The 24559-nt window shown below is 46.2% G+C and overlaps 1 protein-coding gene across 7 annotated transcripts in view; it reads left to right on the forward strand.

The window, feature by feature from the left end:
* The first annotated feature begins 3264 nt into the window (after nucleotides 1-3264).
* Nucleotides 3265-24559, forward strand: part of MTA3 (metastasis associated 1 family member 3) — a 106200-nt gene continuing 84905 nt past the window's right edge. For 6 of the 7 annotated variants that reach the window (XM_080914480.1, XM_080914483.1, XM_080914481.1 and 3 more), the window contains exons 1-3: nucleotides 3265-3316; nucleotides 5400-5467; nucleotides 10579-10672. In XM_080914480.1, the coding sequence (XP_080770606.1) occupies nucleotides 3289-3316; nucleotides 5400-5467; nucleotides 10579-10672 (190 nt within the window). In that variant the 5' untranslated portion in view covers nucleotides 3265-3288. Of the gene's footprint in view, nucleotides 3317-4071; nucleotides 4147-5399; nucleotides 5468-10578; nucleotides 10673-24559 lie in introns of those variants that run through there. The other variant, XM_080914484.1, reaches the window with a different exon arrangement.

Here is a 24559-nt window from a genome sequence, read left to right on the forward strand (position 1 = left end):
CTGTAAACCCCTCCCCATCTTCCACCCTGTGCAGGTTCCCTTCCCATAGGGCCATTCTTGTTTACTTGTTGATATCACAAGCCTTTCTTCTAGGGCTCGTCTGTCCTTTTGTACAGCCGAGAACCTCCCTAAAATATCTGAGACAGGCTGGACTTTTCCAAAGGAATTTGCTAAAAAAACAAAGTAAGTTAAGGAAGGGGAGGGGGGAAATAAATCAGAAAACACAAACAAGACACAGCGTCTCAGAAGCCTTGGCTCCAGCTGCAGATTAATTACAGCCGAGGCCCCCCCAGGCTCCTTTTCTAGGTTCAATATCACAAGGTTCCCAGTCTGTGGCCAGAGCACAGAACACCCCCCCCCCCAATTCCGTGCCTGAAGAGAAAAACTAAAGGAAAAAACCAAACCAAACCAAAAAGAACTCTCTATTCCTAAGTTGAGACAAACCTGCATCTCTCTCATCCCTTTTTTCTTTTGTTTTTCCTTCTCTTTTACTCTATCTCCTTTGTCTGTCTATCTGTCTATCTGTCTATCCATCCATCCATCCATCCATCTATCTATTTATTTTGGGACTTGTTTTTATTTATGTGTATGTTTGTGTGCTTGTGTGTAGGCATATGCATGCAAGTGTAGGTATGTGCAAAGGCCGGAAGAAGATGATGAATGCTCTGGAGCTGGAGTTACAGACAATTGTGAGTCATCCGATATGGGTTCTTCTGGGATCCTAACTTAGGTCCCTTGGAACAGCAGTGTATTTATACTCTAATTACTGAGCCACCCTTCCTTCTCCATTCTTTAATATACTGAGCATTTCCTATATAGAGGACCCTGTCTTAGAGCTGGAGGAAGAAGGGGCTTAACATAGAGAATCTAGATAGGTGAGGGAGTCTGGTCTGGCCACCACCATTTCCTTCCTGTTCTGACCCAGGTCTCTAGTTTAACTGTGGCTCCAGGCTACGGCTGCTCCTAAGGAGAAAAGCTGAGTGTGGACAGCCGTGGGAAATGTTCTTAGCACTTTTCACCTACTTACTGTGGTAAGTATCGGGACTTCAAAAACCCAGGAAATGGGACAAGCAGACAAGGAAGTAATAAGAATACAGAAATGCTTTGAGGAAGGATTTTTTTTTAAAACTTATTATTCTGACTTTGAGATGGAATTTCATGTAGTCTAGGATGGCATCATCAAATTGTGTAGCTGAGGAAAACTCAGCCTTATTCAGCTGATGTGTGTGCCCGTCTAGAAATGGAGAATGGTGCCAGATAAGTCACATTATATTTTTGGTGATCCCAAGTAAAAGAGTCATGATAAATAAGGGCCATGCTGTTGGTGTATCAGAGCTCTTTTGTTTTCTCTGTGCCAGAAGGGCTGAGAGCTCACAGTTCGGAGCCTGCTGCAAACGAATCTGAGGCTTTCCAGAGCACAGAGGACTGGACAGACACCTGCTATTTGCATAGTGCTTTCCGCTGTCTGGTTTATAAATCATTCTCAGATATCACAACAGCTCCGTGGCACACCTGTGCAGTGGAATTCATGTCTCCATTTTATAGATGTGGAAACAGACCACAGAACCGTCGGCGTAATACTGGCAAAAGTCCATCTATTTATGCCTCAACTAGCCATACAGTTATTTTTCTCAGTATTGTATGACAGAGGAACATCCATCAAAATTCAGTCGTCTTCTCCCCCACAACCCCTCCAAAACTTAAAATCAGTATTATCACCAGGTACTCCAAACCCATAATACTAGGCCAATGTTTATTATGCAACAAAGACTGGGTGTAGTTTGGAATGCCTTGACCTTCTTAAAAAGAAGTTGTGTGCTCACTGGGAAAGCCAGTCAAGAAGATCCTGCTCTGTATCCCCAAGCCGGCCGCAAACTGGAGCGCCTCCAGCCTCAGCTTGTGGAATACAGGGTTGCAGATGTTTACTGCTATGAGGACCTTCTATATTCAAACCACCACAGAGGGTGTGAAGGGTGTGAAAAGGAGGTCTATAGCTATTCAGCATGGGAAAATGAACCATTTAAGAGCTTTCTAATGGGGCACATTATCCCACACCTGTACTATAAACCCAGCACTTGAGAGGCAGAAGCAGGAGACCACAAGAGCCAGTCTAAGGTGAGGCCTTGCTTAAAACAAGTAGTGCTGGTGAGACAGCTCAGTACAGTCGGGCCTGACTGAGTCATGTGTTAGACCTACACATATACATCATGATACTCATGCCCTCCCCATGATGGATGGGTGGATGGATACATAAATATACTAAAAATTTAAAAACAAACCAACAAACATGAAACGTTGGTACTATAGTTGAGTGACTAGCCTGTGCAAAGACCTGGCTTCAATCCTCATTAATGCAAAAACAAAACAAACCAAAACGGTTGGGGGCATGGTTTTTGACATAAAACTAGTTAGCTCATAGTAACCCCAAACTGTTAGACACGACCACTTCCTTTTGATGGGGGCTAACGGCAGATTGTGGAAACCTTGTTCTTCTACCGGCAAAGGAAGCCCTCTGCCGAAGGGTGCTGAAGGTCTCTCCTGGTTAAAGCACGCACTGCACACAGAGCCTATTTAAAGGCAGGGCCAGAGGATGTGGGGGAGTTGGTTTTGTTCAGCTCAGTTTTGGCACAACCACGATAGACCTGCCGATGTGGTTGGGATGAGAAAGCCAGCTTCTAGCTCTTTTCGTAGCTGGGTCTCAGACTGACCAAGCTGCAAGCACCTAGGGGGTCGGTCTTCTGGGTCCCAGGGCCTGCAGGCTCTAAAGCCACCAAATACCCTCTCACCACGAGGGAGGGACTCAAGCAAACGTCTGTCGCCTGCATTGGCTGTATCGGGGAGTTGTACCCAGAAGGGCGTTCGTGTGCTTGAGGTCACACATGCTTGAGGTGTCCCTGGGGACAGAAGCAGGAAAGGAGAACCTGTCCCAAGGTGGACAGGTGACACGGGCAGGGGAGACGCTCCCAGTAGCTGAACCTCTGTCCCCACCCCGGTTCTTCTACAGCCCCTGACCCTGGTGTGCTACTCGAGGCTAGTGCGGGTGGCCCCAGGGGGTCTTCGGCTCCCCGCAGCCCGTCGCCCCGTCCCCGCCGCGCTCCGGCCTCCCGGGCCCGCTCGGCGTTGCGCTGCCGGCGCTGGGGGCGGGCACAGCCCCCTCCCTTGGTGTCCCCTCCCCGTCCCTCCCCCTCCCCCGTGGCGAGGCGGCAGCGGCGGCGGCGGCGGCGGTCTAGGCTGAGGCGGCGGCGGCGGGCGGGGCTCGGCTCGGGCTCCGCGGGCGGGCGGGCGGACATGGCGGCCAACATGTACCGGGTCGGAGGTAGGAAGGCTCGGCCCTTCCCGGCCCGTCGGGGAGCGGGCGGTGGGAGCGGGGGTCCGGGCGGCGCACGCTTACTGCCAGCAGCCCGGGAGCCCGGGCTGAGGGCGCCGCGGGCGGGGCGCGGGGGGGCTCCCCACCCCCACTCCCCTCCCCCACCGCTCGTGCCCGGCGTCTCAGGGCCAGGCCTCTTCTGGGGATACGCATCGAACACCCCCCTTTACGGACGCCCTAAAGGGATAGGGCCTCTGCGAGCCCCCTAGCTGAGTGGCCTCCCTCTCGCGTGGCTTTTGGGCACCGGGGGGCAGGAGCACCCCCCCACCCACCCCCCCGCTTCTGCTTCTGTGCTAATGTGGGCTGGGGGCGATGGTGGTCTAAATGGGGGCACAGCTTGACAGGCCTGTTGGCAGAGCCTGGGCCCTGCACCGTCGCTGCTTCACCCCCATTCCCTTCGGTTTCTCGTTCAGTCCCCCCCCACCCCCCACCCCCAAGAGTGGGGCCGTGTGTGGGGCCAGGGAGCCGCAGCCCCAGGTGGGGAGTCGAGCTCAGCCTGGACGTTGGCTCTGCTGTCTGTCTTCCCAGTCTTCTGCAGAAGAGAGAAATAAGGTCAAACAAACTTTCCCTGCTCACGACGCCCTCCCTCCCTCCTTCCTGGTAAAATAATAATTCAGATAAGTGGCGTGTTTGTGAGTGAGACTTGCTCTTCCGTCTTTGCTCATTAGCTGAGCTCCTGATGGATGGTGGTGGGGAACGGCCTGGCTAAATGAGGCCACTTAGCAGCAGAGAGCTGGGAGAGCCGCGAGGTAGCCGGTGACTGTGCAGTCTAGTCTCAGGTAAACACATAGTGGGAAGTTCCCAGCGACTCTGGAGGAAAAGCCACACGTGCAAAAATCCTGTACGTTTGGTTGAAAACTTGCCATGATTTTCTTTAGAAGAAGAGTCTAAATGGAGTTTAACCAAATATAATACAAGGGTTAAAAAAAAAAATATCCCAACACCCAGCAATATTCCTCACCATCCCAGGTAGAGTAAGGAAAAGTTTATTACCTGGTTTTCCCTTACACACTCTGCCCGCCGATTTTTCTTTCTCTTTAAGTTGATGTTTGAAATGAATTTAGGCTGGTATGCCTTTCTTTTTCTCCTAATTTGTCTTAGGTCAACAATTTTATGTAAGAAACGTTCAGGACTGGTTGGATTGGAAGGATGAGGTGCTCTGGGAGGGGACATTAGTGATCTCCGATGAAAGTGGTCTGGTTATCCTGTTGTGGGTTTGTTTTTTGAGGCAGGGCTTCTATTTAGGCCTAGCTGCCCTAGAACTCACTCCTAGACCAGGCCTGCCTCACAGAGATCTGCTTGCCTCTGCCCCCCAAGGTGCTGGGATTAAGGCTTGTGCTTTTTGTTGTTTTTTGAGGCGAAATCTCACTATGTAGCAGCTCCAGGCTGGCCTCTGCTGTGTGATCCTGCCTTTGTTTCCCATTCCACCCAGTTATACCAGGTCTTGCTTATTTTTTTAACTAAAGAATTAATTCAAGGGTGGCCACTGTGGCACATGATAATAAATTAAGCCTGTAAGAGTTGGGGGCAGTCTCAGTTACATAGCCAGCTTGGGCTGCTATTTCTAAAAGCAAAAGAGACTTAAGCAGGATGTGGTTCGTGGTACATGCCGCTAATCTCCACACTTGAGAGCGTGAGGCAGAGGGGTGTTGAGTTCTAGATGGGCTCGGGCTACTTAGTCAGAAGTGGGAATTTTAAGAAAGTAATAGACTTGGAACAGCTTATGAAAGTTGCCTTACAGTGGATTACCTACTTCCTAAAGTGAATCCCCTGGTGTAGAGAGTTGTAGTCCAAGAGATTGTTACACACCTTTAATCTCCCAACTGGAGAGTCCTGGACAGAGGCAGGAAAATCTCCCTGAGTTTGAGGCCAGTCTGGTTAACAAGGCAAGCTCTCTAAGACATCCAGGGCTACCTAATGTGACCTCCTCAAAAACAAAACCAAAAAAAAAAAAAAAAAAAAAAAAGATCACGGTTGTGAGCTGGCAAATGTGAACTTTTTGTTGAAAAGACCTGTAACTTTTTGTTTGCAGATTACGTTTACTTTGAGAATTCCTCCAGCAACCCATACCTAATCAGAAGGATAGAGGAACTCAACAAGGTGAGCTGGGCTGAACACTAAAGTGCTGTCTCTTTAAGGGTTACTGGGGAAAGGGCCTAAGAGGTGATTTTTTTTTTTTTTACTTTCAGTTCCAGACTGATTACAGAGTTCTGCAGGCGTCTGAATATTTGTTGACTTTTTATTAAGATTTTTTTGTCTAATGTTACTGAATAAAAGATTGCAAGTTTCTTCACATTGCTTTGAGCAGAAAGATCAGCAGGCTAGTTGTGGAACTTGATTCCTGTTCAGATTTAGGGACCACACTGTGTATTTGTTTGTTTGCTTTCACTGACTTCAAAATCTCAGTCCTCCTGCCTCAGCCTCCCAAGCGCTGTGTTTCACATCTGTTAGTGGATTAATTTATTCCTTCTCTAGCCTTGGAAGGAAGAATCTAGCTGGGTGTGGTGGTTTGTGTTTATAATCAGGCTAGAGTCAGCCTGAGCCACAGCCTGGGCCTTGTCTCAGCCTCCCCTCCCCCAACACACAATGCTGTAAAATGAGTCAGCATGATACTAGCACCTGGGAGACTGACACAGGAGCATTATACTTAGTTTGAGTCTGACCTGGGTTGTATGACTGACTTAGAAGACAAAATTAGAGGCTGGGAGATGGCTCAGTCAAGCTCTTCCCAAGCAAGAGTGAGGACTTGAGTTCAATTCCCAGAATGTGAAAGAAAAACCGGTTCGGTGGCTCACAGTTATAATCCTTGCCCTGGGGCTCAGCAGCCAACCTTGCTAACCTCCTTGGAGAGTTCCAGCCTAGGGAGAGTCAGAACACACCTCTCAAAAATGAAAGGAGAAGAAATGGAAGAAGAAAATGAGCTGGCCAGAGCTCACAAGTGCCTTTAATTCTCGCACTACGGAGGCAGAGGCAGGTGGATTTCTGAGGCCAGCCTGTTCTACAAGAGATCCAGGACAGCCAGAGTTACACAGAGCAATCTCATCTCCAAAATTTCCAAACCAAACAAGCAAACTAATGAACCGAAGGACTTGATGAATAGTAATATTATGCATTAGCATACACAGGAGACAGTTTAGAGGATCATTAGTTTAACAATTGCTTACTTGTTGTTTTTAACTACGCGCCAACCACTTATCCTAAAACACTTAAAATGTGCTATTGACTGAAACTAACAGAAACCGGTACACACTGGTTTAGAAAAAGCCGGAAGTGAAAATAAACGCAACGTAGTACATATGTATATGTGTTTTTCTCCATGAGCTTCCTCCAAAAGATTACCATCACTTTCTCTGAGTACAGGTTAGGGGAAAGTAAAACAGACATTTCTGATGTTTTGGTTCTGGTTCTGAGACAGGGTTTCTGTTATGAAATATAATAAGCCCCTCCCCCCCCCGGGGGGTAGGAGAGGGGTATCTGAAGGGCCCATGCCAGGGTACCCCATGAGAAACCACACCACACAACAAACCTGGTATAAGGGGAGGGGCCTGGAGGGGGTAGAGGCAGGCAGACAGGCCAAGAAGTGGGTGTAGAGAGGGACGGAAAGGGGGAGAGAGAACTAGGGTGGCTAGCAGTCCTTTCATAGGAGACCTGCAGCTGGAGGCAGGTAACTGAGGAGCTCTTGCCTGTGCTTCCTGAATGCAGGGGTTACAACCCTGAAGCACATACAGTAAAAGAGGCACACAGATGTCCGGCACTGAACTATGTTCATCAAGAGGTTTCAATTTTGAATTTATAAGTTCCAGACTTAAGAAAACTGTTCAAGGTCCTGGGTTTTGTCTTCCCCCTAACTGAAAAGAGGCAACACATTTGGATCCCAGATCACATGTTTACAGAGCACTGTCCTGTGCGTAGACATTTGGAATTCAGCATGTCAGTAATTTTATTTGTGAGACTGTGGCTAATGTCTTCATCTTTTAAATACGTGCTTTACCTCACTTTCACTTGTCCAGTGTCTGAAAATTGCCAAATACAGTTCAGCTGTGCAGCCACAGAGCTCTGGGTTCAGCGCCCAGCACAGAAACACCTAGGTGTGGTGTTGCACACCCGTAATCTGTACTGAGGAGGTGGAGGCTTCGGTGTGGGAAGTATATTCATCAGCTCACAGAGAGCTCTTCTCAAAAAACCAAAAATGTCCCCTGCTTGCTTTCCTCATTTCATTTATCACCTTCAAATATTTAACTCAAGGCCATGTGGCCATGTGGTACAGCCTTTGCTTCCTATTTCCAAAGCCGTGTACACAGAAGGGAAAAAAAGTATAAAAGGAAAGAGATCTCTGATCTCTTTGTACACACACACACACACACACACACACACACACACACACACACCCCCACCGAGAAAACAAAGGTTGAACCTACACAGTTTATTTTATTTCACTATGTAGTCCCAACTGGCCTGGAACTCCCTCTGTAGACCAGGTTGTCCTCAAAAGCACAGAAATCTTTTGCCTCTGCTTCTCGAGTGCTTAGTATTAAAGGTGTGCGTTACCACACCTGGCCCTGGGACAAGTCTTGCTATGTTTTTCATATTGGTCTTGCATTTTCTTGGTGGTTCATGCTGACCTCAAAGTCTTTTTGTTTTCTGAAGCTGGGCCACCCATAGTTCAGGCTGACCTTGAACTCACTATGAGGCAAAAGTGGGTCTTGAACTCCTGATTTCTTAAATGTTGGAATATAGTAGGGCTTTGACGTGCCTGACTGTGCTGTGGTGTTGAGCTATATCTTTAGCTTCATTTCTCTCTTCCCACCTACCACCATACTACTCAGTACTCAGTACTGAGGCCAGGCCCTTGCATGTGTGTGTAACCCTGTTGGCCTGAAGCTTGCAATGCAGACAGGACTGGTCTTAAACCTGGGGTAATCCTCATGCCTCTGCCAGTTGAGTGCTGAGAGTATAGCTTTGGGGTTATAATGAGCCATTTCATGGAATCTTAATCAGGGTCCTCCCGGTCGCTTGGGAAGAAGCTCTTGGCAATAGGCATGGATATTAGGAAGTTTTCCCTTTGATCCCACCTCTCCTTCTTTGGAGTATTGGAAATTGAGCCCAGAGCCTTGGACATGCTAGGCCAGTGCTATAATACCGAGCCCTGTTTACAGCCCCCCCCTTTTGTTTTTGTTTTGAGACAAAGGCTCACTGTACAGTCCAGGCCCATCTTTGATGCTTGGTTTTCTGTCTCTGTGACCTAGCAGAGTCCCTGAGCTCACTTGACTGAGCATTCACACACCCTCAGCCCTCCACTCACTTCGATAGACCCTCACTTCAGAAAAGACCCGTCACTGCTCGGTGCGTCATTAGAATAGCAGAGCTTCAGAGAAATGGTCTGTGAGTCCTTTATGGAAGGGAAGAACTGTGGTGTACTGTGGTCCTGAGGAACAATGGCACTGTAGTCTTGAGGGAAGAACAATATAGCACTATTGGGCAATTCAGGCTCTGCACAAGCTAAGAGTACACTTGTCCCCAAGCCACACCCTTTAGTCCTGAGGTTATTATTATTATTATTATCATTATCATTATTATTATTATTATTATATTTTTGCCTGCATGTATGTCTTTTATATGAGTATTAAATCCCCTGGAACTGGAGTTACAGACCGTTCTGAGCTGCCGTGTGTGCTGGGAATCGAACTAGAGTCTTTTGGAAGTGTGCTTTTAACCTTCAGCCCCAGAGCCCCTCTCCTCCCCCTGACATGTTTCTCTGTGTAGCCCTGGCTGTTGTGAAACTCCCTCAGTAGACTAGGCTGGCCTTGAACTCAAGAGATCCCCCTGCCTCTGTCTGGAGAATACAGGGACTAAAGGCAAGCACCATCGTGCCCAGCCCTGTCCACTTATTTTTATGTCCAGGTGTGATGCTGCACACCTCTTCTAGCACTAGGAAAGCCGAGACAGGAGGATTACCAGTTCTGAGCTGGCCTGTGTTATGTAGTGAGATCTTAAAGCAACAACCAAAAAAAAAAAGAAGTTTAAAAAACAAAGTAAAAGAAGAAATAGTCTGAGCAACGTCTTTATCCCTGCAGCAGGTTTATCTGAGAATTTAATCATCTTTGTAGAGGCTTGCTGTTAGGAAAGCACACTAATAAGACAGAGATGAGAAAAGCTTAGAGTGGAGCCCTAGATTTTATTTACATGGAAATATCAGCCTGTTCATTTAGCAGATTGCTGGCTCATTGCTTCTGGAGGATGAGTTTGATCACAACATTATGAAATATATTGGCATTTGGGTAGGAATTTAATATAATTTCAATTTGAAGGGGCACTATCTCTACGGTGCCATTTCTCCCTAAAATATTGCGGACGATATTAGTAAAAGGGACAAATTTATTATGGTACATGTTCTTTATATTTGAACATATCCGTGAGTCCAGACCTATTCTGAAACGTATGCCATGTTTGTTAGAAATTGGACATTACAGTAGCACTCTATTGTAATCTGTGTTTTTTTATGAAGAACGCGCCAGTGAATGGCTGACCCACTTGAAAGCTGCAGAATTTATAGAGGGTAGACGAGCCTGGGCCTCAGCTGCAGTAAATTAAGCCAAGCAGAGTGCTGATTGTACTCTAGACTAGTCAGAAGACGGAACCGCTCCAGGGTTGGGAACTTAAGTTTTGGGTATTTTCCTATGTGAAGGTAAACTATGACTGTGCAGACGGTGTTTTCCTAGGTCTGTCCTGCAGGCCGGCTACAGCCCCTGAAGCTGGGGCTGGTGATGTCATATTTAATCTTTGCTGTCTGCGGATGGGTTTGAGGAGGTAGCTCTCAACGTCATTGACAAATTATTGGTGACTTGAATATTGGAGGGATCAGTCTGTTGGGTATGGCTGTGCGTGCCCAAGGAAAGTGGACAGAAGAGGGTAGTGAGTTCAAGGCCAGCCTGGGTTACATGAAACCCTGTCTCATCTACACACAGAGATTAGGGGAGCTCTTCTCTCTGTCTGTCTGTGTTCTGCCGTTGTTTTTTGGAAACAATGTCTTGCTCTGTAGTCCTGGCTGGTGTGGGACCCTGTATATCAGACTGGCCTCTAACTTTGAGAACCCTTCCTCCATAGCTTCCCAAGTGCTGGGATTTCCGTCAGTGCCACCACACCCAGCCTTTAAGCACACTTACCCTTTGAGACTTCAGTCGCATATGACATGTATTCTTCTTGTTTCTTAGACTGCAAGCGGCAATGTGGAAGCAAAAGTGGTCTGCTTTTACAGAAGACGGGACATCTCCAACACGCTTATAATGCTTGCCGATAAGCATGCTAGTAAGTGAGATGCTTTTCCTGTGTGTTTTCCTGATGGAAGGGAAATGCTCTGTTACCATGAAGTTTTTCTTTCTCTTTAAAGTTTGTTTTAACTTAACTTTTATTTTGTGTATATGGGTATTTGTGTGCCACATGCAAGCCCAGTGCCTTCAGGGGCAAAAGAGGCTGTAGGATCCCCTGGAGCTGGAGTTTGGTTGTGAGCTGCCATGTGGGTGCTGGGAATTGATCCTAGGGTCTCTCGAATAGCAACCAGGGCTCCCAGCGTTGGAGTCAACTCTCTAGCCTTTCTCTTTTTAAAACTCTGTGTGTGTGTGTGTGTGTGTGTGTGTGTGTGTGTGTGTGAGAATGAACATGCCTAGGTGGAGCACACCTTTCAAGAGTCCTCTTTCTTTCTACCTTATAATTCCATGGACCCTCAGGCTTGGTGGCAAATACCTTTAAGATCTCTTGCGCTGTCTGGAGAAACTCCCTTTCTTCATCTTCTAAATTTCATTGTAGGTTAAGTTTTTGGGTAGTATTTGTCTTTCTTCTTCTCACTATGTTTATATAGAAACATCATTTATATATACTAATAAGATTTATATATTTATAATATTTGTGTGTGCATGTGTTAGGTAGTGAACCCAAGACCTTGTGCGTACTGGGGAGGTGCTCTACCTCTGAGCTCCAATCCCAAGTCACACTTGTTTAGATTATATCTTACTTTTAAAAGATAATTGACATATTGAAATAAAAAATGTGAAAGTTGGCTTTGGCAAACCATCAGGGTAGTAGTTTTGTTTCTGTTTATTTTTCAATAGTTTCTTTGTGGGGTGTAGATTTGAGGAAATTTATATTTCATTGTGAGGTTTTTCAATGAAGGATGCTTTTCTCTCTCTAAAACAACTGGGCAATTCTTTACTTTTTTTTTTTTTTTTTTTGTGAGCATCAACTTGTGTATATTCATGAGTTTTTTGCTTCAAGCCACTTAAATGCTCCAAATATGGGTCAGAGTTACCACATCCAGCTAATATTTGCCATTTTAGTCCTATTTTTATATAGGAAACTAAACTTTTGCTAGAAAAAGCACTAAGTTTTATTTAGATACAGAGAATTACTATAGATCGTACACTTAGTGGTTTCCGTGTTCAGGCTGACCTCACACTTGCAATGGAGCTGAGGATGCCGTCGGGCTTCTGATCATTCTGGTATCACGGGTGTGAAAGGCAGCTCTGGGTTTTTGTGGTGCTGAGGATGGAGCTCTGGACCTGGTGAACCCCGGGGCGGCCCTCCTTCTGCTGAGCTATGTCTGCTGCCAACTCTCCAGTTTCTGCCTTCACTGTTTTCATTGCACCCCTAGGTTGGGTTTATTACCAGGTAATTCAATCATTTAATATTTTGTTTTGAGACAGAGTGTCAAAATAGCTGGTGCAAGCCTTGGCTGCACTGTGCAGTGGAGAAAGTATAGACATCATTATTTGCAAAGAGGGATAATCTGGTCTTTTCTTCGACTTGTGCCCCTTTTTTTCTTACTGTTGAATAACTTCTGCTAGAGAACACGAACACTGTACTGAAAAAGCATGGGGGAGTTTGTTGTACGTTTGACTGTGTGTCTGTCCTTTCTCAACTTTGTCATGTCTTGGTGGCGTCCAGCTGTCTCAAATTCCTTTAGGCTTCCTGTTTGTTTGTTTGTTTTGAGACATTGTTTCTCTGTGAAGCTCTGGCTGTCTGGAACCTGCTCTGTAGACCAGGCTGGCCTCGAACTCAGAGATACACCTGCCTCTGCCTCCTGAGTGCTGGGATTAAAGGCGTGCGCCACCATCGCCTGGCTTTTTCAGGCTTTTTATTGAGAAGTCATGTGGGGGCCCTGAGAGGCTTTTTCTGTGTGTGCTGAGATGGTTGTTTAATTTTTGTCCTTGATTTGATTTATGTGCTGTGTTTTATTTTGAAATGATGCTGACTGGATCTTGGTGTGTGATCTCCTTAATATTTTGATGAATTTGGTTTGAAGGCATTTTAATTCTTTAGTTCGCACTGGTGGGGATCAAGCTTCTAGCCTTACCTGCCCTCTGCTTTCCCAGGGGTTTGCAGGTATTTTATTGAGAGGAACTGGGCTATAGCTTTTCTTTCTTTGTTGGTGTGTAAAACTTGGTTTTGGTGTGGGCAATCTTGCTCTGTGGAATGGGTTCTTCCCCTCACTACGTTTAGGAATAGTTTGGGACAGAACTTCATTCTCTTACTCTTTGTTGCCTGTTTTGTGGGTGAGGGTGGTACAGGGTCTTGGGTGCTACTTCTGTCTCTCCTGTCTCACCTCTGACTCTGTAGCTGAGGATGATGGCTAACTTCTGAGCCACCTACTTGTTCCTTCCAATTATGGTATTTCAGGTCTGTGCGACCTCACCTGGTTTACGATGAGGATCCAGCCCAGGCTCTGTCCAGGCCAGCGTTCCTCCATCGCCAGCCCCCCTTGGCTGAAGATTGCACTTACATCAAAGCATTCAGCCGTCTAGCTGTACCCCAGTCTCTAGTTGTCCTCTCGTCTCCCAAACCCCCAGTAGATCCCAGCCAGAGCTTTGCTCATTCTCTCTCCAGATCTGCTAGAAGCCAGAGTGACTGCCGGCTTCTGGGCTGTCTTTTGTTCAGAGAGCACTGCTACTCCAGTCTCATTGTTTGTTACGGCTGTGGCGTTCTGCAATATGTTCTTTAGTCCTGCCTTCCCGGAGGAGTGGCTGTCAGACAGTCCTTATGCTGACTTCAGGCTTGAGAGACCTGTGGGCTTCTCTTGCTGTTAGCAGGGCTTCCAGGCTTAGCTTGTAGTTGTGGCTTCTGGGTCCCTCGCTCTGAGGAGCTGGAGTTGCATATTTTCCCCGTTTGTCTCTGTCACTTCATTTCTCTTTCAGCTGCCTTGTCGCCTTTTAATTTATTGAACCGGAGACAGGCTTTCATTACAATTTACAGAGATCAGCTTGCTCTCTGCCTCCCAAATGCTGGGATTACAGGCCCATACCACCACACCTGACGCCATATCTACTTTTAAGACTATATTCCCAGGCCAGAGAGATGGCTCAGAGGTATAGGCACTGGCTGCTCTTGCAGAGGACCTGGGTTATAGTCCCAGGACCCACAGGGCTGTGCATAACTATTTGTAACTCCAGTCCAGGGGATTCGATGCCCTCTTGTGGCTCCTTGGGCACCAGGCGCACGTGGTGCACAGACAATACATGGAAGCAAAAAAACGCTCCCACACAGAGAATAAATGCATTAAGAGAAACATATACATATACATACTCTCATGCACAGAGAATAGCTACCTTAACAAAAGCGTAGGGAGGTGCGTGTCTCCTGTGTGTGCACTTGCTGACTCTTCAGTGTACCCCATGTGGACAACGCCCTTAAGCTCCCATTGTGTCTCACTTTGCCGAACCACGTCCTTATCTAAATGTTTTCCCAGGAAATGTGTCCATGGTAAATGTTCTAAGCCTCTGCATTCCTTAAAATGTCTTTATCACCATGTAATATTGTTAGTTTGGTTCTTAATAGAATTTTGGGTTGAAAATATTTTTCTCTTAGAACTTTGAAGAAATTTGACTGTTCTGGGGTATTCATTGTTAAGCATCTGCCAGATTTATTTATTTATTTATTTATTTATTTATTTATTTATTTATTTATTTATAGCCGGAGTCTCTGTAACCCTGGCTGTCCTGGCACTTTATGTAGACCAGGTTAGCCTCACAGAGATCTCCCTGCCTGTCTCCTCACTGCTGGGATTAAAAGGGTGGGTCACCACACCTAGCTCAGTAGATTTTTTTTTTTTTGTAGGAAATGTTTTTTTCTCTTCTAGTAGTTTGTCCTTTAGCATAAGCATTCTGAAAATTTACCAGAATGTCTCTGTGTGTGAGATTTATGTCAGTAAGCTGCTGTGTATCTTCGGTGACATTTCTAATCATCCCTGAGGGAGTTCTTCCAAGTTGCCTATCTAGTGAGATGTATTCTGTGATGTATTTGTTAAATTGTTTATTGTTTGTCCAGAGACAGAGTCTCACTGTAAAGCCCAGGCCGGCTGCCAACTGTAGTTCAAGCTGGCCTCCAACTCACAACAGTCCTCCTGCCTCAGCTACTGAGCACTGGGAAGAAGTGAGTAAGTGCATTGAGCTTCTTAAAATTGACGAAGCCTGACCGAGTGAGCCTCATTTCAAATCAAGTCTAAGGCCATGTCGGGCGTCCTGGTATGGTATTGCTGTACTCTATGCTCTTGGGAGCTGTAGGCAGGGGGATTAGGAGTTCATGGCCTGGGCTACATAAGACAAGAAATAAAAATCATCTGAGACATAGTGACATGTTACTAGCCATGACCTTAGTGACACTTTCCAGTTCTGCTTTCTGCTACTTGATTGCAGTTGGCATAAAATCTATTTTCTATCAGAGCATTAAAGCAATAAACTTGCATCTCTGGGGTTATTTTTCCTCTTGCTGTTGTTTTATGATGTTTTTATTTTTGTGAATGACATTTTATAATTAGCAGTTATAGTGAGTTTGTGTCTCATTAGCCAGATTATTATCAGCTGTAAAAATTACAAACTTTTAGTATTTTAGTTAATTCTGTTTTATGGTACAGGTTTTCTTATCGATCTGTTCTTTTGATTGTTAGCGGTCTGTTTTTTTGTTTTTTAAACAGCAAGTGCTCTATCCCTGTTTTAGAATTCATGTCGCGTTGCTTATCGATCACCTAATGAGGCACTCTAGTAATTGGGTAATTCCTAAGCTCTTTTTTTTTCTTTTTTCAAGGCGTTGTGCTGGCTTTACTTTTATAATTGTGTGACATGATTTATGGGTTGGAAAAATATGTCCTCCTCGAGTTTTGTATTTTCATGAGTAGTTGAATGAAAGCCATTTTTATAATTAGTGGAGCTAGTGAAGTTTTCCACAGACGACCGTACTGGGAATGCAAGTGTGCGGCACCTGTCTCTCTCTGTCAGAAGGGAGTCTACTGATGCGGATGAGCTGGGAAGTGCTTGTTTAGTATGCATGAAGCCTTGGCTTCGATTCCCAGCACCTCATAAACCAGGAGTGTTGGTAAGGAGACACACCTGTCAGTCATCCCAGCACCAGGGGAGGCAAGAGGATCAGAAGTTCAAGGTCATCCTTAGCCACGTAGCCAGTTTGAAGGCAGTCTGGACTACATGAGACCCTGTCTCGACAACAACAAAGAAAATATTTCTATTGAAGCATATAATTAATTGTCTTAGTCATTGCTCTGTTGCTATGAAGAGACACCATGGCCAAGACAGCTCTTGAAAAAGGAAGCATTTAACTGGAGCTGGCTTACAGGGTTAGTTTATTATCATGATAGAGGGTATGGCAGTAGGGACCCATGGTGCTGAGCTCTCAGCACGCTCACGCGCACACACACACACATACACACACACACACACACACACACTCACACACACACAGAGGTGGAAAAAATATAAGGTAAACTACTGAACAAGTTTATAGAGTAACCCCAGTTATACACACTTAACATTTACATAATAGGCAATTGTATCATTGCATGTGCTTGCAAGTATGTGGCACAGCTCCTTCAACAAGGCCACACCTCCTAATCCTTCCAAACAGTTCCACTACCCGGTGACTAAGCATTCAATTATATGAGCCTACAGGGGCCATAGCAAACAACCAAAATTGTTTTTTCAGTAAATTCTTTCTTTCTTTCTTTCTTTCTTTCTTCCTTCCTTCCTTCCTTCCTTCCTTCCTTCCTTCTTTTCTTTCTTTCTTTCTTTTTTTTTTAAACAGAGTCTTGCTTTGTTCAGGTTGGCTTTGAACTTAATCTTGCAGTCTTTGTCAAATACAGTGTAAGGATCACAGATGTGTGTCATTATACTGAGAGTCATTACACTGGACTATTTCAGTAAATTCTTCATATTCCTGCTGCCACTTAAAATAATTTTTCCCCTTCTGAGAAATTGTTGGGGATGGAACCCGAGCCCTTGTGCATTCTAGGTGGGTGTGTATGTGTGTGGTATACATATAAAGGGCTAAGGACTCCTTGTGCACAGTAGGTGGGCATTGTGTGTGTGGTGTACATGTAAAGGGAAGAGGGCAGAGTACTCGTGTATCCTATGGGTGTGTGTGTGTGTGTGTGTGTGTGTGTGTGTGTGAGTGAGTGAGAGAGAGAGAGAGAGAGAGAGAGAGAGAGAGAGAGAGAGAGAGAGAGAGGGAGAGAGTTGTAAAGGCTAAGGACTTTATCACATGTGGACCCTTGTCTTCCACTTTGAAGCAGGGTTGCTATGGATTTCCATTGTGTCTAGCAGATTTGCTGGCCCATGGCCATGAGCTAGGCATTCTCCTGGGCACATTTCCCTGCACAGACTCTGCACATCTGGCTTTTTCACATGGGTTCTGGGGATTCAAACAAGTGCTTTACTCACTGAGCCATCCCCCTAGCACTTAACTAATTTTCTTATCTTTTCAAGGCTTTGTCTGGGCTTTCTCTTTCTTGCACTGTGCTGGGATTAAATCAAGTTCCCCTAGGAGAGTGAGAAACAGCAGTCTGTATCGGTCAGAGTCAGTGAGAAATGAAGCGGTTTGGGTTGATTTCCTCCGAAGCTCTCTGGAGCTTTGTTGGAAGCATGTTGTTCAGGTGACTTAGCCATGAGGTGGGAAATCGTTTGCTGAAGTTTGGAGCATGGTTTTGGATATCCTGTCAAGAAGCTGACGACGCCTATGCCTTTTTCTGTTAGTAGGAACACAGCACAGAATAGCTCTCTCAAGTTGGAATGGCAGAAATGACAGTTTAGAGCTAGAGTGTGTGCCAGGCTTCCTGTGTGAAGGTCGGGGCTCATTCTCTTCTTTCACCCCGTGGGTCCTGGGGATCCAGCTGAGGTCATCAAGGTTGCCAACGGGGCCTTTACCCAGTGAGCCATCTCACTGAACTTCTGGTCCTCCTATCCCCGCCTCCAGACTGTGATTATGTGATGATAGGAAAGCAACATGCTAAGTGAGCTATATCTCCCACCTCTAGGACAACTCTTTTGAGACAGGGTCTCACTCTGCAGCCTTGGCTGGCCTGCACCTGCCTCCTGAGTGCTGTGATTAAAGATTTATGCTGTGATACCTGGTCATAGGGCAGTTCTCTCTCTCTCTCTCTCTCTCTCTCTCTCTCTCTCTCTCTCTCTCTCCTACCTTTCCCTCCTCCCCCTCCATCTCTCTCAATAAGATGCCTCTGACTGTCCTGGAACTCTCTATGTAGATCAGGCTGACCTCAAACTCTCAGAGATCTGCCTGCCTCTGCTTCATCTTGAGTACAGGGATTAAGTTTCATAGGGCAACTCTAAATAGTTTATATTTCTATTATCTTTTTGGTGACTGAGTAGTATTCCGTTGTGTGGGTTTAACAGTGGACCCATTCAGTCTCTTTGCCTTTCTCTTGAGTGGAGTACAGTAGCTTTTTACATGCTGTGGTATTTTTACTTTTAAATTCTCGGTGCGTGTTAGAAGAAGGGATGCATGTGATGAGAGGACATCTCTGGAGTTGGTTCTCTCCGTCCACACCTTTACACTGGTCCTGGGGCTCAGTAATCCTCCAAGCACCAGGCTGGTACAGCAAGCACCCTTACCTTCTCAAGCATCTCAGTGGTCCTGTTGTTTAGTTTTGTTTGTTGAAATTGGGTCTCGCCCTGTATCCCATGCTGACCTCACATTCCATTCTCCTGCTTCAGACTTCTGAATGCTGGAATTTCAGTTGTGTGTCAGCCAGTTTATTTTTTTAACTTTTGGAAGAACCTGTGAACTCTTTGAGGGCATGATTTATCATTGTACATTTCATTCCCACTGACAGTGGAGGCGGGATCTAGTTTGTCACAGTTTGGCCAGTTTTAGTATGATCATTCTAAGTTTTAGGAATTAAAAAACATCATTTATATATATTTATGTGTGTATACAATATATGCATATATATGTGCATATATATTATATATAAAATGAAAACATATATTTTTAAATATATGTCACATATATGTACACTTATATTATACACATTTTATATACACACACATGTTAAGAGGCAGGGTTTCTGTGCTGCAGAGATGCTGCAGCAGTTAATACCTGCTGTCCTACCAGAGGATCCAAGTGTGGTTCCCAGCACCCACAAGGTGGCTCACAAACTTTTCTCCAGTTCCAAGGGATGGGGCACTCTCTTTCAGTCTCTTAAGTACCAGACATGCATGCGCTGTGTATACATACATGCATATAGGCAAACACTCATACACACTGAGAACGGGATATATATGTGTGTGTTTGTGTGTGTGTGTGTGTGTGTGTGTGTGTGTGTGTTGCCAAACTGACTTTGAACCCGTGGGTTTGAGCAATCCTGTTTCAGCCTCTGGTGTAGCTGGGTGTACAGCTGTGTCTGTGGCTGTGACAGCTCTGTATTTCTGTCTGTTATTTTAACCTTGGCTCTGGGAGGCGGTTACTTTGGTGTTTGATTGCAGCTTGTAAGCAGGGACAGAGTTGTGTTTGCCTAGTGCTCAATTCCCGTCCTGTGCCCAGTGCACCATACATCGTGTGTTTCCAGTGTTCTGTAGGGGAAGAAATGCTCACCCAGCCCCGAGTGAGCTCAGGCCCCGTTCCTCCTCATTCTCTCTAGGGGTTGCTTTTCTAGCTTCTGGCATTTCCTTTCCTTCCCTCCTACCCTCCCTCCCTCTTCCTTCCTCCTTTCCGTCTTTCTTTCCTGTTTTTTTTTTTTTTTTTTTTTTTTTTTTTGTTTTTGGAGATCTGTCTGCCTCTGCCTTCTGAGTGCCGGGGTCACTGCCCAGAGGCTTCTGGCATTTTCTGCACACCATGTGTGCTTCTGGAGCAGCTGCTGCAGGCCTCCAGGGTCTTTCCTCTCTGGAACTCTGTCTTCTGAGCTCTGCTTTCCCCTTTTCGAGCACTCTGCCTACTAGCTCTTACCTCTTTCCTTCCCTGTTCTTTGTAATATTTTCATATTTGCGGGTGTTTTGCCTGCACGTGTTTGAGCAACATGTGTACGAGTTCCTCTGGAGTGGAGAGCCGAACAGGGTGTAGGGTCACCAGGGTCTCGACTTACAGATGGCTGTGAATTGTCTGTGGATGCTGGGAATGGAACCCAGAGTCTCTTGAAGAGCAGCCAGTGCTCTTAACCACTGAGCCACCTCTCCAGCTCCCAGCCCCCTTCTATAAGGAGTCAGGTTTCCTGTGTACCAGGGACTCCTTCCATCTTCCCCACCTTGAACTTGTCTCAGCTACTTCATTTGGCTAGAAACAAAAGCAGTTGTATTTTAAGATTTTAAATTAATGTATGGAATACAGTGGGTGGGTAGAGTGTGTGAAGCATGTAACTCTGGGTTCTCACACGCGTACATGTTATATCACATTCCTATGGAGACTTTCTTTTTGAGACAGGATCTCTCTGGGTAATCATCGTTGTCTGTCTGGGAGCACATTATGTGGCCGGAACTCACGGAGGCTCCAGCTTTTGCCTCCTGAGTGCTGGGATTATGGGTGTGCCGCACCTGGTGCCTGGGTGGAATGAAGGCAGAGATAACCAGACGCCCTCCATTTGCATGGGAGGGCTGGGAGCTGTGTGGACACGCCTTCTGGTTTGGCTCTCCCAGGTGTGGCACGGAAAATAAGACTTGGTCAGGCCAAGCCTTAGCGCAGATAGGACCCAGGCCACCCTCACCCAAGGCTCAGGTTTTCTGCTCAGGAAGGACAGGGATTCACCTCCTAACCCCCTTTACTTCCAGGTTGCCTAGGGGCTCTGCATTTCCTCAAACTGTGCTGCTGTCCTTGTTTTAGGAGCGCCCGTCTGTGTCTGTCCGTGTCTGTGTCCGCGTGTTATAGTCCTCGCTGCTCTGCAAAGTGTGTTCCGAGCTCTTGCCTGGAATCCAGAGTGAGAGCCACAGGCCAGTTTGTGTATCCCTTATGTCAGAGTGAGTCACAGGACCATAGCCCTTATGTTTTGCTTGAGGTCAGGTAGGAGGGAGGGCTCCCATGGAAACACGGCGTACTTGGTGCTTAGATTTATAACCACTGTAGTTTACCCGAATGGTGACTGGCAACTGTGGGGGCTTTTTGTCAAAGCAGGAAGGTTTTTCATTTATTTTTTTTATATAAATTGTAATGTTTTTGGAGAATTTCACACATGAATACAGTACTTACGTCATTTCCATGACTTCTTTTTCCTCAACTATTGTTAAACAAGCGAGCGCACGCGCTCCGTGGGATCCGGCTTGTGTTGCCCATGTGTACACGTGTTCAGTGCTGATTTTTTAGGATTGGGAAACCTGTCAGGGGATTTTCCTTGGAAAACTGATTCTTCCTCAGCAGCCATTCATTTCCTGTAGCTCATCACCTGAGGGTGAGGCTCTGATAATTTACCCCATTGGCTAGGCACGGTGGCACAAGCCTTTGGCTCTAGCATTTAGAGGCGGAGACAGGTGTCTATTCTTCCTCCCTCCTCTGCGGTGTCCCCTGAGCTGTAGGTGTGGGGATTATGCTGTTGTCCCAGTTGCTGCTGGGACACTGAGTCATATTTTTCTCTGGGTTTGGTCACTTGTGGACGTGTGCAATACCCTCCGTGGGCTGCACAGTGAAACTCCAGGGAGGAATGAGAGAGGTGCACCGATGGTGCATTGAGAAGTGTTTAGAATGAGGTTGGAAGCTGTATTCTTTTAGGGAAATGGCTACAGTAGCTTCTTTAGGGTCTGTGACGTCTCCAGCCGCAGGTTCTTGGCTCTCTCATTCTGAGCAGGACACAGGTCCAATTGCACAGTTGTTGGCTACTGTTGGTCGGTCATTGTTGTGGGTGAAGTCTTTACAGCTGAGTAGGGCTACTGCTTGCTTTTCTCCATATATATATAATATAGGCATTTCTAAAGTCTGTACAGCACTTTCTAATACTGTGAGATCTGCTCCCAGAGAGGAAGGTCTTTAAAGTCATACCAACTAGATTCCTCCCAAGTCCTGTGACCAAAGCGTGTGCTGTCTTCAGTCGTAGGGTCTGATTTTCAAGATCTGGGAAGGAACCAAGGGCAATAGCAATTGTCTGTTTTTTGTATAGCAATAGTCTGCATTGTATTGTTCTCTTAGATTCCTCTGACTTAAGTGAGGTGTCCCTTGTCTGTCACTGGGATTTTTGTTAGTCTATGGCTCCTGGGAGAGTAGTATTACCCTGTATAGTTATAGATGTATATACACACGCGCGCGTGCCCGCAAACACACACACACACACACACACACACACACACACACGATGTGGATATTATTCAGTAAGCTTATAAAAGAACACTTTGTTTTCCAAATGTCTTTAGTGTTCTGCCCCCTACCCTCTCTCTCCCTTTGTATCACCCTTCTCCTCCACTTAAATGCTCCCTACCCCATTTACATTTTTGACATTTATTTATTAATTTACTTGCATGTGTGTACCATAGTGTTTATGTGGTGGTCAGAACAACTTTGTGGAGTTGGGTCTACATTTGGGTACTGGAAATTGTAGTCCTGACTACCCTGGAATTCACTCTGGCTGGTTTTGAACTCACAGAAGTCTTTCCTGCCTCAGTCTCTAGAGTGGCGGCGTTACAGGCACGTGGAGCCTTTTTACTTAGTTTTATTGTGGGAAGAAAGGTCCCGCTGTGCCTAGGGAGGACAGCTGGTAAATTCGGGAGGATGGTGTTCCGCACCAGCAGTGCTGGTGGTTAGCTGGGAGGAGGCTGCTCCGGGAGGACGGGGCTGGTAGTGAGCTGCAGTGGGCAGTGTCATGGCGGTGGGTGACCTGGTTACTTCTTGTGCTGGTTGGCTTTTGTCATCTTGACACAAACCTAGAGATACTTGAGACGAAAGAACCACAATTGGTAAAGATTCATAAGTTGGCCTTTGTGGCATTTTCTTGATTAGTAATTGATGGAGGAAGGCCCAGCCCTCTGTGGGCAGGTGGTCCTAGGTGCTATAAGAAATCAAGCTGAGCAAATCATGAAAGGAGGCAAGCTCTGCCACATCCTCTGCTTCCACTCCTGCCTCCAGGTTCATTCCTGACTTCTCTTAGTGGCGGGTGTAACCCGAGCCCCGTAAGCAAGAGCACACCCGTTCCTCCCTGAATTGCCATGGTGTTCTGTCACAGTAACAAACCCTAGTTGAGACACTTGTGGCTCTTTTATTTTGTTTCTGAAGCTTCACAGTTTACAGCAAATGGAAAGTCGCATAGTGGTGTGCTGAGGCCACAGGATTCCAGATGGACTTTGATTTATCATAAGACTGGGCAGCCTTTGCCAGACGCAGTGTTCTGGATAAATGTAAAGCAGAAATAGCTTGGAGTTTTGATGGGATCTTGACTCGTTATAGAACTGATGAGTCATAGTAGCTCACGGAGTGAAAGGACCCTTGCCGACCGCCTAATCTTCACGGCTGACTTCCTGTGCATGACTCGTTCATTTCCCACTCCCTTCTCTGAGCTCAGACTAACGTTCAAAATGACACTAACCTGGCATCAGCTGCTTGCCACAGAGTTCTGCAGAGACTGGATCGCATGTGAGGGCGATGCTCTCCCTGCTAATGGAATGAGTGCTTTCAGTTTGCTCAAACGTTTTTGGCTCTATGTGGTGGCCAAATCCCAGCACTTGGAGACAAGCAGATAGATCTCAGCATTCAAGGCCAGCCTGGTTTGCAGAGTGGGTTCCAGGACAGCCAGAGCTACACAGAGAAAACCTGCCTCCAAAAACAAAAATAAAACAAAACAAGAAATTAAAAACAAAACAAGCAAAAAAAAGAAAAAAAAGAAAAAAAAAAGAAAAGAAAAGAAAAGAAAGAAAGAAAGAAATAAAAGAAAAAGAAGCACTGGAATTGAAGAGATGGCTCTGAGTTAAGAGCACACACTGCTCTTATTGAGGGTTGGATTTCTGTCCCCACCATTTGGCAGCTCATTATTAGCACCTGTCATCCCCCTCAGGGGGACATGACGGTTCATTTTTCAGGGATACCTGCAGTCCTGTGCACATCCCCACCCCATGCATACCTTTTTTCTTTTAAGTTTAAAGGGATAACTTCTGCATTTAGAGATAGTTTACTCTCTTGCAGGGGACCCGAGTTTAGTTTCTACATTCACACACACACACACACACACACACACACACACACACACACACACACACACACTGGTAACTCAAGCCCTAGGGATCCAGCGCCCTCTCCTGGCCTCTGTAGGCACATGCACTCTTGACCACCTGCATTTAACTGTGCGTCCTCGCTTATACATGATTAAAAATAAGTCTTTAGGACCCTTGGGGGCTCCCAGAAACTGAACCACCAACAAAAGAGCATAGCATTTGTGGGCTAGACCTAGCCCCCCCATAGATAGCATATGTGCAGCTTGGTCTTCATGCAGGTCCCCCAACAACTGGAGCAGGGGCTTAAGCCTGACTCTGTTGCTTGCCTGGGATCCTGCTCCCCTAACTGGGCTGTCTTGTCTGGCCTCAGTGGGTCTGGATGTACCTAGTCCTGCAATGACTTGAGATTGCCAGGGTGGGTTGGTTCCTGGAAGGAACCTCCCCTTTCTCAGAGGTGAAGGGAGGGGCAGTTTGGGGGGGACTGGAAGGAGAGGCAAGGCTGATAGGAATGTAAAGTGAATAAGTACATTAATGAAAGAAAGAAATAAGTCTTTAAAGAAACTCTGCATTTTACAGTTAATCTTGATAGACATACCTCCATTAATAAAAGCTCAAGCCTTCAGTGGGACTTAGAAGTGTAAGTCGTTAGGTTACAGAGCTGGAGAACTGCTGGGCAGGTGTTCTGCCAGGAAAGTGCACTCAGATTTGGCCTAGAAAATATTCCAGGGTCTGGGGAGGTGGCTCAGCATGCATCTCCAGCACGCATAGAACTGCCTGTGATCCCCAGCAC

The sequence above is a fragment of the Micromys minutus genome (genome assembly GCF_963924665.1).
Source record: "Micromys minutus genome assembly, chromosome: 3".
Lineage (NCBI taxonomy): Eukaryota > Metazoa > Chordata > Mammalia > Rodentia > Muridae > Micromys > Micromys minutus.